The following is a 13,840-nucleotide window of genomic DNA, read 5'->3' on the forward strand; positions in this document are numbered from 1 at the left end:
CTCAATGAGCTGTTGACCAGCCCTGGGACTAGGTCTACAGACTGAACCTCGTGGGCCAACAGACCCCTTTGTTGTTCTTGTTATTCGTAAGTTTGTAAACTGTAACTGAAGACATCGTTTTCCTACGCACCTAAGCGTAAGTCAAATAAATTTCCAACTTGTTTAAGAAACTGCTACGCTTCCCGTGCCTCAGCTCTCCATAGCCAATAGAACCCGGCCTGTTACCGTGTCTAATTGTCACCCCGGCCCACCGTGACTCTGGGGTTTGGTTCCCCACCCTGGGACAGGAAGATCAAACTATATTCACACCAAATATCTGACAGTAACTTATACAGTGTTCGCCTTTATTGTTTCCCAAATTGTCTATTATTTCACCAGTACAACTTCAGATGCAAGATAACTCTTGACTTATCACTGCAGTTTCAATGTAATCTCATTTGTTTTCATTTCATTCATATTATACAAGCACAAGAAATTTTCCTCAACTGTTGCTTTCAGATATTTCCTGTGGCCTCCTTTATCAGGTTGAAATCTGTCTTGTAACTCAAGCACAATTCCATAGATATCTGCTCTGCTGTTCCCATTTGTACTCCTTCCTCACCTTGCCAATCATTTTCTTTCTTTCTCATCCTCTCTCTCATTCTATTGAGTTCATTGGTACCCTCCTCCCAAAGTCCACTATTCCTCACTACTCACAAACCTCACCCTCAGAGCCTGTTTCTAGAAAGCCCACAGATGCAGACAACGATCCCATGCTCCAAGGAAGATGTTCTGTTTATAGCTTTTAAGGTATTATCAAAATATAGTGGTGTCCATTCATTATTGAAAAATAACGGTCTGAACAGCTTTTTCAGGTAGTGCAGATCAGCTTTGAATGTTTATTTAGAAACTACATTTCTGAACACAGAAACTATCTCTTTGTGATAAAAACCCAAAGTTCCTTAATATTAGTACTGTATGCGTCTGCTCCATTACAAAAGTTAACCCAATAAAAGTAAGTAAATAAATAAACAAAAGGATCCTTCAACAGTACTTTTCAAGTTAGAGGTTGCAAAAGAAACTTTTCTGTGTACATTAATTTGTACATTTTTAGTTGACATCCTTCCATGTCTAACTTAAACAAGTGGCATTCTTTTAGATCTGCCCCTAAGCACAATTTTGGAAAGAAGCATTTAAAACCCATCATATTTCATCATTCCATTTCAGAAAGAATAGGATTTTATTGCCTCTAAATGCACATCTTAAGTGAAAGATTCATGCCTCTTTAGGGCAGAATGGAAACAAGTGTGCTGAACAACTCCCCTGGGTATATTATATGATGTTATAGTACATACTAAAATTTTTAGGCCAAAGGATTGAGCTTAAACTATTAAAAATGAGACAAAATGCTACATTTTGTTGTTAATTAAAAATGTACTATGTGAGTGATTACAACAGACTAGAACCAATGTAAATGACAATATAATTCATCTTCTAAAATGTACTTTTACAAGACTTTAACATTTGAATTAGAGACAAAAGTAATATTCATACAATTTAAGTTTATGAAATACTTTTAATTTAAACAAAAAATTCTGTACCTCATTAGAAAAATACTTCATAATTTCAACACTTTTACAGAAGACCTAACTCCTTAAGGGAAACTGATTTTTCAATTAAATAAAATTCTTCTTAATTACAATGTGCAATTTATGAATTAATAGAACAAACAGGTAATTGCAAATAAGTGCCTTCTGGTACTTATATTTTAGTAGCTCTAATTATATAACAAATTCTACATTCATTTCAAAGTTAGGGCAAAAGAATCCCTGCAGAAATTTCTCATAAAGCTGCCTGCCTTATTTGCTAGGAAACACTTGGGACCAAATTTCTTTTCCAGTACCCAGCCTGTGCATCTTAGACAGTCATATGGAAAAACCATGAAAGAAGAATCTTGTCCACATAAGCCAACCTATGGCAATTCTCCATTCTGGAATAGTTTTAACCTAGAAGCACCCCCCAGAACTATATAACAATTGATCCTCCAGCTGCATTTTCTTTTCCTCCCCCACTGCACTACCTGAGTCTCAAATGAATCTCATTTGTGGGGGCAAGGAGGAAGGAAGGGTAGTTCCCCCAAAGCCTGCCATCCACCACGTGCTTGAGAACTTGTCCAGATTATGTCTCAAAGTGCAGAAAACTTCAATCCAATAAAAGTTGTGTTAACTGGCATCCAGGTGACGCGGCAAAAGCGAAACCGGAAGTATCACTTCTGGGGGGCTTCCTGTTTTCAGCCCAGAGCCCAGGGTAAAGCAGCCTGTGCAGGAAAAAACAGCCTGCGCGGGGCTTCCCTCCCTGTCCCCTGGCACACTGATGCTGGGGAGTGCACTAGATGGTGAACATTTGATTAACCAGATTATTTGATTAACTGGTATCTCCCATTCCCGGGGGATGCCAGATAACAGAGCTTTTACTGTATACTGTATATAGTACTCCTTTTCACTTCTTACACACTCTTTTCAATCCATTTCAGGTGAGCTCAAATTTAGACCTGATCCAAGTCCAGCACTTTACATGGTAGATCTGTAAATATACCATATAAAAAGGATCTGGCCCAAATGATCAGGCAAAAGTATGGTTTTAATGCAATCCAAAAATCACATTATAGCAGTATTTCAACAAAAACACTACTTTTGGCTGCCATGACTTGTAGAGGACCTATTTGTACAAAATACTGTATGTCTAGTTGTGATATCCTAAAGCCAAGGCTACCAACTGCTTCTGCCTGAATGCATCTTAAAAACCTTGCCTAGGTAATTTCTAAATATTTAAGTGTAAATAAGGCTAATCATTAGTTTTGCTTTGCTATGATTGTGGAGGGAACTTTGTCAGAGAGGAGGACTGTTCAATATTGTCTGTCTATCCCTTACATTATTGAACATATCCTGCTGGGAACAATTTTGAGCTGACAAGGGATCCACTGAATGACATAAGTCTTTTTCATCTTTATCTTCTTTGTTCCTGTGTAGAAGATTATCAGGTTTTACATTCGATCTGTCTAGGCTGTCAAAGAGTAAGTGCTATTCACATTGATCAACATAAGATTAACTCTATTTGTCCAACTTCATGCACTGAAATAATAGAGTATTCCAGGAATTCTTTAAACATGTTAAGAAGCTTAAGTCTCTGGATACTTGTCATCAAGGTCTCATGTCTTCTCAGAAAGGAGGACCTAAATTATATGGCAAGATCTCAAGATTCTGCAGGACTCCGATTCAAATTTGCTTAGAGCTATGAATTTTTTATTAAAACTAATATGTTTCCCATGGAGTGGGGGCTATGCTCCTGAAGTGGGAACCAGGGGATAATATCCCTATCAGGTGATTGGTGGGGGCATTCTCCCAGGGGTTGGAACTCTCTGCTTGTGGCAGCTACTACTTTTCAGCAGTTTCGTATTGACAAGTTTGTCCCTTTCCTGGCAAGAGAGAAGGCAGACTGCCATCAATGGATTCCCTTGAAGACGGGGGATGACCCAAGGGCCAGTGCTCAAAGGTTGCCTGGCTGGAGAGCTTGCCTGTGTAGCTCTCCAGCCAGGAGACTCGAATACACATAAGTTTCAACTCCTGGGCTATTTTTCTAGCAGTAGAAATTTCACATAAATTCTTGCCAATAGAAAGAAATGGCTGTCCATACCCAAACAGTGGTTCTGGACACATGGGGCCACTTTAAGAGAGCTACATGCCTCATTTTAGGGAGTAGGTGGTTGTGGAGTGGGTAGGAGTGGACAAGTTATGTTTCATGCCAACACTTACATGTAGGGGAGACGGGACAAAAAAATTTACTGAGAAACTCCAGATCAAGTGAGTGAAAATCTTGGGGAAAAGATATTCATTAAGTATTTTATCATAAGACTAACACATTGTCTAACATGCATGGAGGCCATAATGCTGTAATCTGGTTACATGATTAAATTCATTATGTGTTTTGAATTTAATAATTTAAATTCTTATCTTGGGGAAAAAAAAGAAACTTTTACATATGAAGAAGTTATCGGGTTACAGCACTTGTCAGTCATAGTAAGAGAAAGTTAAACAACAATATACAACTAAATACACAAAGTTAACTCCATAAATGCATGTATGCCTTCTTACGTGCATGGTGGATTATACCCCTTGTTAATTTCCTTTAAATGATTCATTTGGTTCTAAAATGTTTTAGATTAGTGATTCTGTATCGTAAATCATTCTGCCAAAACAATATAGGAAAGCAGCTTCATTTAAAAACAAAACAAAACAAACAAAACCCCCTAACCACAACTTACCGGACTGTAAACTGAAAGAAAGTTTGGTCCTTGGGGTGACTGGGGGTGGTGTTGCTTGAGAAGCAGGAGGTGATGGAGAGACAGAAAAACGTCTTTCACTTGAAATGACATTGATAACTTGGCTCTTTGGTCTTTGTGGTCGTAGTGGACTGATCTGCATTAGAACAAAAAAATTAACAATTTAATGATTTATTGGTAATTCAGCACACGGAATAGATAGATAGTCATCCTTCATTATGATAGGAGACAGTTGTATTGTAAGGAAACACACTTTCTTATTGAGCAGCTGACCTTATAGTATGCCAAACATTTTTCTAGATCCAAAATGTAACATAGCAATAATAAAATGAAATGTTTGGGGCTTATAACAGTATTGCACTACTGTGGGATTCTCTATCTGAATACACTTTTTAGGAACTAAAGCATGTAATCTGGTAACTTCTAAATTCTTTGTTCTGGGTTTGGCAGTATTACTCATCTTTTGCCACTATATTCTGCCATGTAGATACTTAAATCATAGTAAAACCTATTCCAAACTAAAAGAACATGGGAAACAGAGAGATGCTAAAGAGATAATTAAAAATGATGTCTTTCTCCCATACCAGTTACACAGGTATTGTATAATTTAATTTATACTTTTTTCCATGTGAAATGTAAAAGAAAAATAGCTAAAAGCCTTTGATGTTAGTAATAAATGCATTGAGACTGAAACAATGACTGCCATCCTGAAATACATGAGTTTAAATTATCTTACAAAGAATTTCCTTAAAATACCTTCCCCTCCATTTTTTCCATCCATCTGGTATTTTATTTTAAACCTCTTTTCCATATCCACCACCCACCCAAATACCCCACATTAAATGCAACCAGCATGTTCCCATGCATTCAACTGTACTATCAAACACTGGTCTATAACATTCAAATCTATATTTTAAACCTACATCCACTTTTTTTTTTTTTTTTTTTTTTTTACTTTTTACTTGCAAAGTAATCTCACCATCCCTCTCTTGATCTGAACTATTGTCTCGAACCTTATCTTGGCCTGTATCTGAAGGCCAAAGTACATAGCAATACCATCTGTTAAGAATCTTTATGTGAATTTTAGTTATTAAAGGCCTTGACTATATGAGAAAGACATACTGATTCTTCTGTAAAGGCAGAATACTTTCTCTTGCGCTGTAAGAACACAGAGCTCATGGCACAAAGTAAGAATCTGGGTCACTTTGCAGCTTTTTACCAAGAGCTGGTGGCAATCACTGCTAACCTCTATTTTTTGTGACACCTTCAAAAGATATTTTCATACAGAGAAAGGATGGTAATGGTCTAATGGCTAGAATGCTGGCCTGAGACTAAGAATACTTTTGTAGCCTGGGGAAAGTCACTTATAGTCTCTCTTCAGTTCCCCATCTGCAAAAATATGGAATGCAATACTGTCTCACAAGAATGTTGAGGTTCAATACATTAAAGATTACAGGTACACAAACTAGAATAAGCAGTGTCATTTAAGTGTGGATATATGTGGATCATCTATATGTATGGATCATCTCCTACTCTGCAGCTTTTTCCATTTGGTCTACTTACTCATGATGAGGGATGAGAGAGAGAAGAACTGTTCTCCAAGGGAAATAAGAATGTAAGGAGAAATATTTTTTTTTTCTTTTCTTGCTTGTCACTACCTTCAAAACAGCTACTAAATAATAGCTGTAAAAGTTATTATTGCATCTCTGCTTATACCACTGGAGACAGAAAACTGATATAAGGAAACAGTGGTCAAGCACTATCACTTCATGGACCAACACAGACCATCTTGGGATCTGGCTTGCATAAGGACCCAGAGGAAGTCCCTGGTGGATCAGAGATTTGAACCCTGGTTTCTTGAATCCCAGGAGGCCCACTGTTTCTGAATGGAGGAAGAGACTGGGATTCAGAAACAGCGATTAAGGCAAATAAATTATAGTAGTGGCTGTGAGCTGCCTAAAAGAAGCAAAAAATAAGTGCATCAAACAATTCCCTACTTACAGTTCCACTAGCTTGCAACAGGTCTATCTGCAAACAACGTTCAATGGACACTAGGGCTACACGAAACTATGTTTTGTTTCAGTTTTGGATTCAGCCATTTCAGAGGACAGTGATTTGTTGCAATTCGGTTGAATCTGTTTCAGAGTTTTGACGCTGTTTTGGAGATTCGGATTAGCGGGGAGAGCCAGGCACAACCAGATGGCATGTTCTCCCATTGCTCCTCCAGCTGTGCTTGCCTCTGCCCTGGTCGGGGGAACCGTGGGAGACCCCCCCATGGCTGTCCTACCTGGCCCTAGCCTCCCAACACTTTAAAAGGAGGGGTGCGGGGCTGTGCTGGACTATCCCCGGGGGGCACCTCTGAAACGTTTTGCATTGTTTTGTTTAGTTTCAGATATGTTTTGGAGCTTTCCGTTTCATTTTGGATTCATTGTTTTGGGGGCCAAAACACCTCCAAAATAAAATGGTTGCTGAAATTTCACACAGACCTAAAATACAGAAGTTCAGTTCATGCCACAATATGCTCCCTTGTATTGCTAAACGTATCTAGAAACTATAGTTTGATAAAGGAGAATCCATAAGTGCTTGCAAAATAACTGACCTTTCCATTTAAGACAGAGCAGGATAGTGTCATTTCAAATAAAAAGTGATTTCCTTTTCACCAGGGAAATGACAGCAGATGTGGTGAAGCTAAGTCCACCCTTTAGAAGATTAATGGGTTTATTCAATTAGCTAAATAAAGATCTGATACCTGAAGATAGTATATTCTGCCTAGAAGGTTCTTAATATCAATAATTTAGTTGACAAGAGTCCTAAATGGCAACACTGACACATCCCTAGCCCTGTAAAGCTAATGAATATTACTACTATTTTGCTCTTGCTGCACTTACTTTGAGAGACTTCAGCATATTTCTATGCAAAGATGAGGCAAGACCCAAAGTACTTGGCTCAAGTCATGTAACTATGAAAGAAGGTGAAAGGTCTTTATTCCCATGCAAGACTACATAAAGCAGGGCAGGGAATTATTTTGGGCAGAGGGCCGCTTACCCAGTTTTGGCAAGCTGTCAAGGGCCGCATGGGTAGCCCCGCCCCTTGACAGGTGTCCTGCCCCCTGGTCCCAATTTTGGGACCAATATCACAATGTCTTGGGACCAATGTCTCAGGGCCAGCACCGGTGGGGCCCAGAGCGGGGTCCAGGCTGGCTGGGGTCTGTGGAGCTGAGCTGGGCTGCACCAGCAGGGAAAGGGAGGAGCTGGCCTGGCTCCACAGAGGCCCTGCTGACCGGGACCTTGTACTCCTGCCGCCTTGCTCTGGGTCCTGCCAGCACTAGCCCTGGGGCCCTGGTGTGGGCCTCATGCTCCTGCTCAATCCCAGTGCCCCCCAGCTCCGCAGTATAGACAGGGGGCAGCATGCAGCCCCACTGCCATGCTCACCAGCAGGTAATGATCTGGTGCTGAGTGTGGGGAAAAGTGGCCCCTCCCCCACTGCGTGGCTGGCACCACGCACTGCAGCCACTTACAGCCTGTGCGGGGCTGTCCTGAGCAAGCACAGGCAGCCCCATACAGGCTGCAGTCAGCTGCAATGTGGGGTGATGGCCATAGGGCGGGGGTGGGGCCGTTTTCCCCCCGCATTCAGCATCAGCATTTAACCTGCCCCCACTGCCAGCCTGGGCCCCACGCTGGCTCTGAGCTCACCCATCGAGGCTGTTCCATGGTGGCGGCAGCTGCGGCACCGCCGCTTGCCATGCTGGGCAGTGTTGGCCGCTGCTGCCCATCCGAGATCACATGCTGGGCAGCCCAGAGGCAGTGGTGGCAAACACTACCCAGCACGGCAAGTAAGGGGGTCGCAGCTTCTGCCACTGCAGGGCAGCCCCAACGGGTGAGCCCAGAGCCGGTGCAGGGCCCAGGCTGGCAGCTGCGTGGGTTAAAAGCTGGTGCTGAGCTTGGGAGGGAAAAATGGCCCCTCCCCTGCCTTGCAGCCAGCACCCCGCACTGCAGCTGCTCACAGCCCGTGTGGGGCTGCCTGTGCCTGCTCAGGTCAGCCCTGTGTGGGCTGCGAGCAGCTACAGCAGGGGTGCCAGCCACAGGGCAGGGGAGGGGCTGCTTTTCCCCATGCTCCTCCCCTGCCCGGGGTCTTCACCCACACTTCTCCCCCCTTACCTGAATTTCCAGTGCAGTGCAGTCACATGGTCCCAGGCTGGGGGGGGTGGGGCCATGCAGGCCCTGGTGTTGTGGGAGCCTGCCAGGCTTCCCCTGGGTCCTACTGCCCCTGGATCTGAACCGCAAGCCATATTTTGCCCACCCTGACATAGAGCATCACGTTTTCTTTCCCTTCCTTTTTTATTCTCATATCTTTTCCCTACTAATTCCTTTTTCTCTCAATGATTTTTCTCAACAAGTTTTTCCTTACCTGTTGTATTAGGAAGGTAAATTAGGTCTATAAATCCTTGCCTGATATTGCATACTGGTGTTTGGTTAATTAAAATATTCAAAATAAACCAGTCTGCCCACTTCATAATCCCTGTTCAATTTTCCGTCAGTCTCTTGAGCAACATATTACTGATCAGACAGCAAACTCTACTCTTTGGTTCACTCCCTTTGCTGTCTTTAATTTTGAGCTCTGATTTTTTTTTTTTAAATCCATTGGTAAAAATACTTTCTAGATATCAATCAAAATAAAGAAAAGAACTTTCTCATTCTCAGGAGATTGTATGACAAGGAGCAATAGCCCAAAGCTAAGAAGGGGAAAATGTAGCCAAGATGTTATATTAGGATGTTACCTACCAACAGGAACTCCTTGTTTTCTGAATATATTTTTTTCCACAGACATGCTCTGTAGAAATTGTTTGTGTAGTCACACAAATTTTGAACTGTAGAGGGCACTTACACAATTATTTTGTCAATAAGAAATTTAGAAGTGAGGTATAAGGACTGCTGTAGCTTTGTGAAGAAAGCTAAAAGACAAGTTTGCCTTATGGACTTGTATTGATCTCCAAAAGCCTTTTGGTGAGCCAAGACAGAGAATTAGTTTATTTACGTGATTAGAGAACTCTTTTGGCAGCTGGGTTAATATTAAATCCAATTCCAAAGGACCAAGACCTCAAAAGGGAGGGCTCCTGTTTTCCAGGCACAGAGAAATGGCAACTAATTGTTAGTTGCTAGAAACAAGAAAAAAAAAGGCCAACATGATTGAAATCAACAAAGAAACCAAGTCAAGGCGTATGCCAACATATGCCTCCTTTTATCAGATTCCATTTGGTAACCTAACAACTCCTTGTGGAAGATTTTCAGAGCTCCATCTCTTGGGCGGAAGGGGGAAGAAAGAAAAGTAGACACCATCTGCCCTAGAACACAGCCGTCATGATATCAGGTGAAGTGACAAAAATGGAAAGACAGGGAAAAAGTCAAAGACTAAGGCAGTAAATTAAAAGGTTTTGTGTGTGCCATTTTAATTCAAGCCCCATGGCTAGAGACAGACCTAGCCATGGGGCTTGAATTAAACCTGTTTAAGTGATCAGAAACTGGTTTAAACCTGTAATAGAACATAAGTTCAGTGCACATAAACCAGTTTCAAAATGGCTGAAATTGGTTTAAGATAAACCTGGTTGAATGTTGCATTAGACTTAACTGATCTGTGTCAAAAAGGCTTATGCAGTGTCTGTCCCAGATCACTTCCTGATTTAAGTTAACCAGAGTCCCCCAGCACCCCAAATGCTTTGCAGCTCTGGGTTGGACTGGGCTAGGCTGTGCTCTCTGCTGCGAAGACCAGGCTGGCTACATCCCTCTCCTCCATACCAATAGCTCCACAGTAGACTACAGGCATAGCAGGGTCTGCCTGGCTTCCCCTGCTGCTTGTTGCTCAAGCAGGGATTCTCCTCTCCATCCCCACACCCTGGACCCCAGCCCCATGGACCCTAGGCATGTAGTATGCTAGCTAATGTTGAGAGCTGTGTGCATCTCCAATTTCACTGGGACACGCAGACAGGACAAAGGCAGATGGAACAGTGTCCACTTAGGGCTTTTTGGAACTCATCAACAGTCCAGCTGGTAATGTCCCTCCTTGGAAAGAGCTATTTAAGGAGAGCATAAACTAGTGAGAAAAGCTTCTGTTTTGCTGATGGGCTGATAAGCACTGTGGTTTTATCAGCCCTGTCAGGTTTGCAGACAGGGAGAAGGAGAATGAAAAGCTCAGTATCATCAACAGATGCATGAACTGCACACCCTGCCTTGATTAGTCTAACCTGCAAAGCTTGAACCAATTTGGAGGTGGATAGACATTCCCTTCTCATTCCAGAAATGCAGCCACATGCCAGCAGTGGCTCAGGCTAGAAGTCAGGGGGTGCTAGAGCAGCCCTCCCTTCCCTTCTACAGTGGTGAGCTAGGGGTGGCCAGGCCTGTGCAGGACACTCTGATTAGGGAGGGGTGTAAACCCCCACCCTGGTCTGCACCATCTCAGGCTTTTCCCCCTGCTCCCTGCTTAAAGGGTGGGAGTGTTGCCAGACCTCAGCCTCAAGCTAGCCATAGGCAACTGGTAGGAGGTGCATGTGCCCGCCCCCCGCCCCCCACAGGGCCGGTGCCCCCTGATGGCTGATATTGATGCTGTTGGTAGGGCTGGTGCCCCCGACAGGGCTGCTGCCATCGGCGGCTTCTGTGGGTGACCCCCAGATTCAGGAGGCACCCAGAGCACTGATTTCTACCATCCCTCTACTACATGATTTCTATGGATGCTGGGCAAGTTATATAAACTTTGTTTCCCAGTGTCTGGGTATATAGATGACATAACTTGAAAAAGATGTGCAGAAGCACTAAGCATACACATGCAATTAAGGCAACTGGAATTGGCCTTTGAACAGAGCAGTATATTACTGCTAAGTAGTCAGAAAACCAGGCCCTAAAGTAGGGCTTACCACACTTTTTCTCAGCATGGCTCCATTTAAACACTGGAAATTTTTTGCAACCCCAAAATGATGCAGACAAGACCAACAAGTCATAAATATGGCATAACAATGTTTATGGCTTAATATTTTTAAATTTAAACAATTTAAAAATAATTTAAACTTATTTTTAGATTTAAAAAACAATACTTAATAAAAAGTCTAAAAAAGCTATTAAATGCATAATTGGTCAACACTGTCATGCATCTTTGCAACTCCATTTTTTATTCTTGCAACCAAGTAGGAATGCAATGTCAAGGCTGGGAAATACTGCCCTAATGCATCTCAAATTGGGCATGTTAAATTAGAAAACAGTTTTAAAGTTTTGATCTTAATCTTAAGTTTGTCTTCCTTCTGTACCTCCTCACACGGGTGAGCAATACGATGCCTCACAGGGATATTGTGAAAATGATGCGTTTTTTAGTAATTCAGTCACTACAATGATCAATGAAGAAATTAATGAGAAAATTAATTGTTCTGTATACAGGCCGGGTTTTCAAAGGTTCACAGTAAATAAGTCCTGGGGCCTGCAGTAAATGAGGAGGAGTTGCCTATTCAGTAAACACTATCCAGCTTTTTTTATTAAATGAGACTGTGGTTCTGTGGGAAAAATAGTATTATGATCATGATGAGTACCAATTTTTGGTGGTATTTTGTATTGAACCCACTGTATAGTTGGGAGAAATATCATATAAATGTTTAGGCAAAGAAGGCCCTTTGTTAGGTCTGAGAGAGAGCAGACACAGCTTGAGTTAAATAACTGGTATGATCACATAAGTAAAGACTGTATCATAATGCATAAACATAGGGAACCACACAAGCCATTTAATTCTTGTATTTCCTGACTTTTGAGTTCTTTACATTTCAATTTGTCTGATCTTTTGTTCAAGGAAATTTTAAAATTATAATTATAGTAAAAAAATTGGTAATCTGCAATGTGGGAGAAACATTTTGAGAAGAAGGCATAGTTCTAATGTTCAGCAAGTTTACGTAGATGTTCATGTCCTGAGGTTTCTGAAAACCATCAAAAGTTAGACTCTGTATATGTTTTCCCAAAACAGAGGTACCCTTCCTATCAGTACTTGAGCAGACAGAAAGATCATTCCTTTCAAAATGAATCTGCCACAGAAGAAAGTATTTCTGCTGCTGAGGGAGGTAAAGAAAGGGAAAGAACTACCCAAACTCTGAACAAAGAGCTGGTACACAATGAATTGAGTGAACTGAGGCAATATTGCAATGAATGAATCTGTAGCACTATTAAGTGGCAACAGAAGTGCTACATCTGCAAATAAAACCTTACTAGGCTTTTTAAGTCATAGTTTGAATAAGGCCTGATAACCTTCACGGATCAGGCAGGGTTTTAGAATTTAATGTCTCATCTATAAAGAAAGGAACAAAGCCTGGAACTGGGGGGATGTTTTCTCCCAATATCAAAGCTAGGACACATGACATGTTCACAATGGCATGATTCACCTTTTAAGTGGTGTAAACAAGGAGTGAATGGATAATGTAACCTTTGACACCATTATTTCTCAACCATTTTAGAGTCGAGACACTCCTTAGAAAACGTCAGCTCTTAGTTTTCACTTAGTGTTCGACTATAGAAATATAACAGACTAAGTCTTCTGTTGCAAAGAATGTCAAAAGAATACAACAGATCAGAATGCTTTGACTGAATATTTTTTGATCAAAGATTATACAAATTTTCCAAAAAAACCCTACTTTTTTTTGTAGTTTTCTCACCAGAAATATGATTTTATATTGTTTTTTTGACACATTTCCTAAAGGAAAATTTGTGCTTTTTCTTTGTATTATTTGGACGTACTAACATTTTTTTACAATTTTTTTACCAATATTTGAACAGTCTGGGAGCTGGGGTCACTGGGGCTGAGCGCTGCCAGGCTCTGGGTGATTGCTGGAGCCACCCTAGCTCCCAGACAGTGTGCAGCACCCTGCTGAGCTGTGCTGCACCTGCACCATGGGGAAGCTTCCATGCGGGTGCCGGCAGGAGGCTGGGGTGGGCAAGGCAGCCACGGGGGCTTCTTCCACAGCTTCCCCCTCTGGCTGTGCCTGCCTCTGCCCTGGTGGAGGGCGCTGCAGCAGAAGCCCCCATGGCTGCCCTCCCAGCCCCAGCCCATCCCCATTCCCTGCCCATCCCCAGCCTCCTGGCACTTCAAAAAAGCCCCACACTCACTGGCTGTAGCAGTGGTGATCAGGGCCTCCAGGGGCTCATGTGGGGCCTCCAGGGGGCTCTGATCAGGGCCTCCAGGGTCTTCCCCCTCTTTCTTGGCACCTGCATGGTAGCTGTTGCATTGCATGGGTACAGTGTGGCTCAACAGGGCACCATGTGCTGTTTGGGAGCTGGGGCAGATCCAGCAGTCACCTGGAGCCCGGTAGCGCTCAGCCCCAGCTTCCAGACAGTGTGCAGCACCCTGCCAAGCCACGCTGCACCTGTTCCATGGGGCAGCCGCTTTGGCGGTGCGAAGGGAGGGATGGGGCTGATGCCAGGGGGGCAATAGTATTCAAAAAGCCCAAGTTGGAATCAGTCTAAGTCACGCGGTTTTCTATAAGCAGCATAGTTTAGACTGCTA

General features: G+C 42.4%; 1 protein-coding gene across 2 annotated transcripts in view; it reads right to left on the reverse strand.

The window, feature by feature from the left end:
* The window catches only part of DOCK1 (dedicator of cytokinesis 1), a 545,238-nt gene that overhangs the window by 22,871 nt on the left and 508,527 nt on the right, over nt 1-13,840 (reverse strand). For both annotated transcript variants that reach the window (XM_019555687.1, XM_019555686.1), the window contains exon 50: nt 4,301-4,454. In XM_019555687.1, the coding sequence (XP_019411232.1) occupies nt 4,301-4,454 (154 nt within the window). The remainder of the gene's footprint in view (nt 1-4,300; nt 4,455-13,840) is intronic.

The sequence above is a fragment of the Crocodylus porosus genome, unplaced genomic scaffold (assembly GCF_001723895.1).
Source record: "Crocodylus porosus isolate Cpor-Errol unplaced genomic scaffold, CroPor_comp1, whole genome shotgun sequence".
NCBI classification, from domain to species: domain Eukaryota; kingdom Metazoa; phylum Chordata; order Crocodylia; family Crocodylidae; genus Crocodylus; species Crocodylus porosus.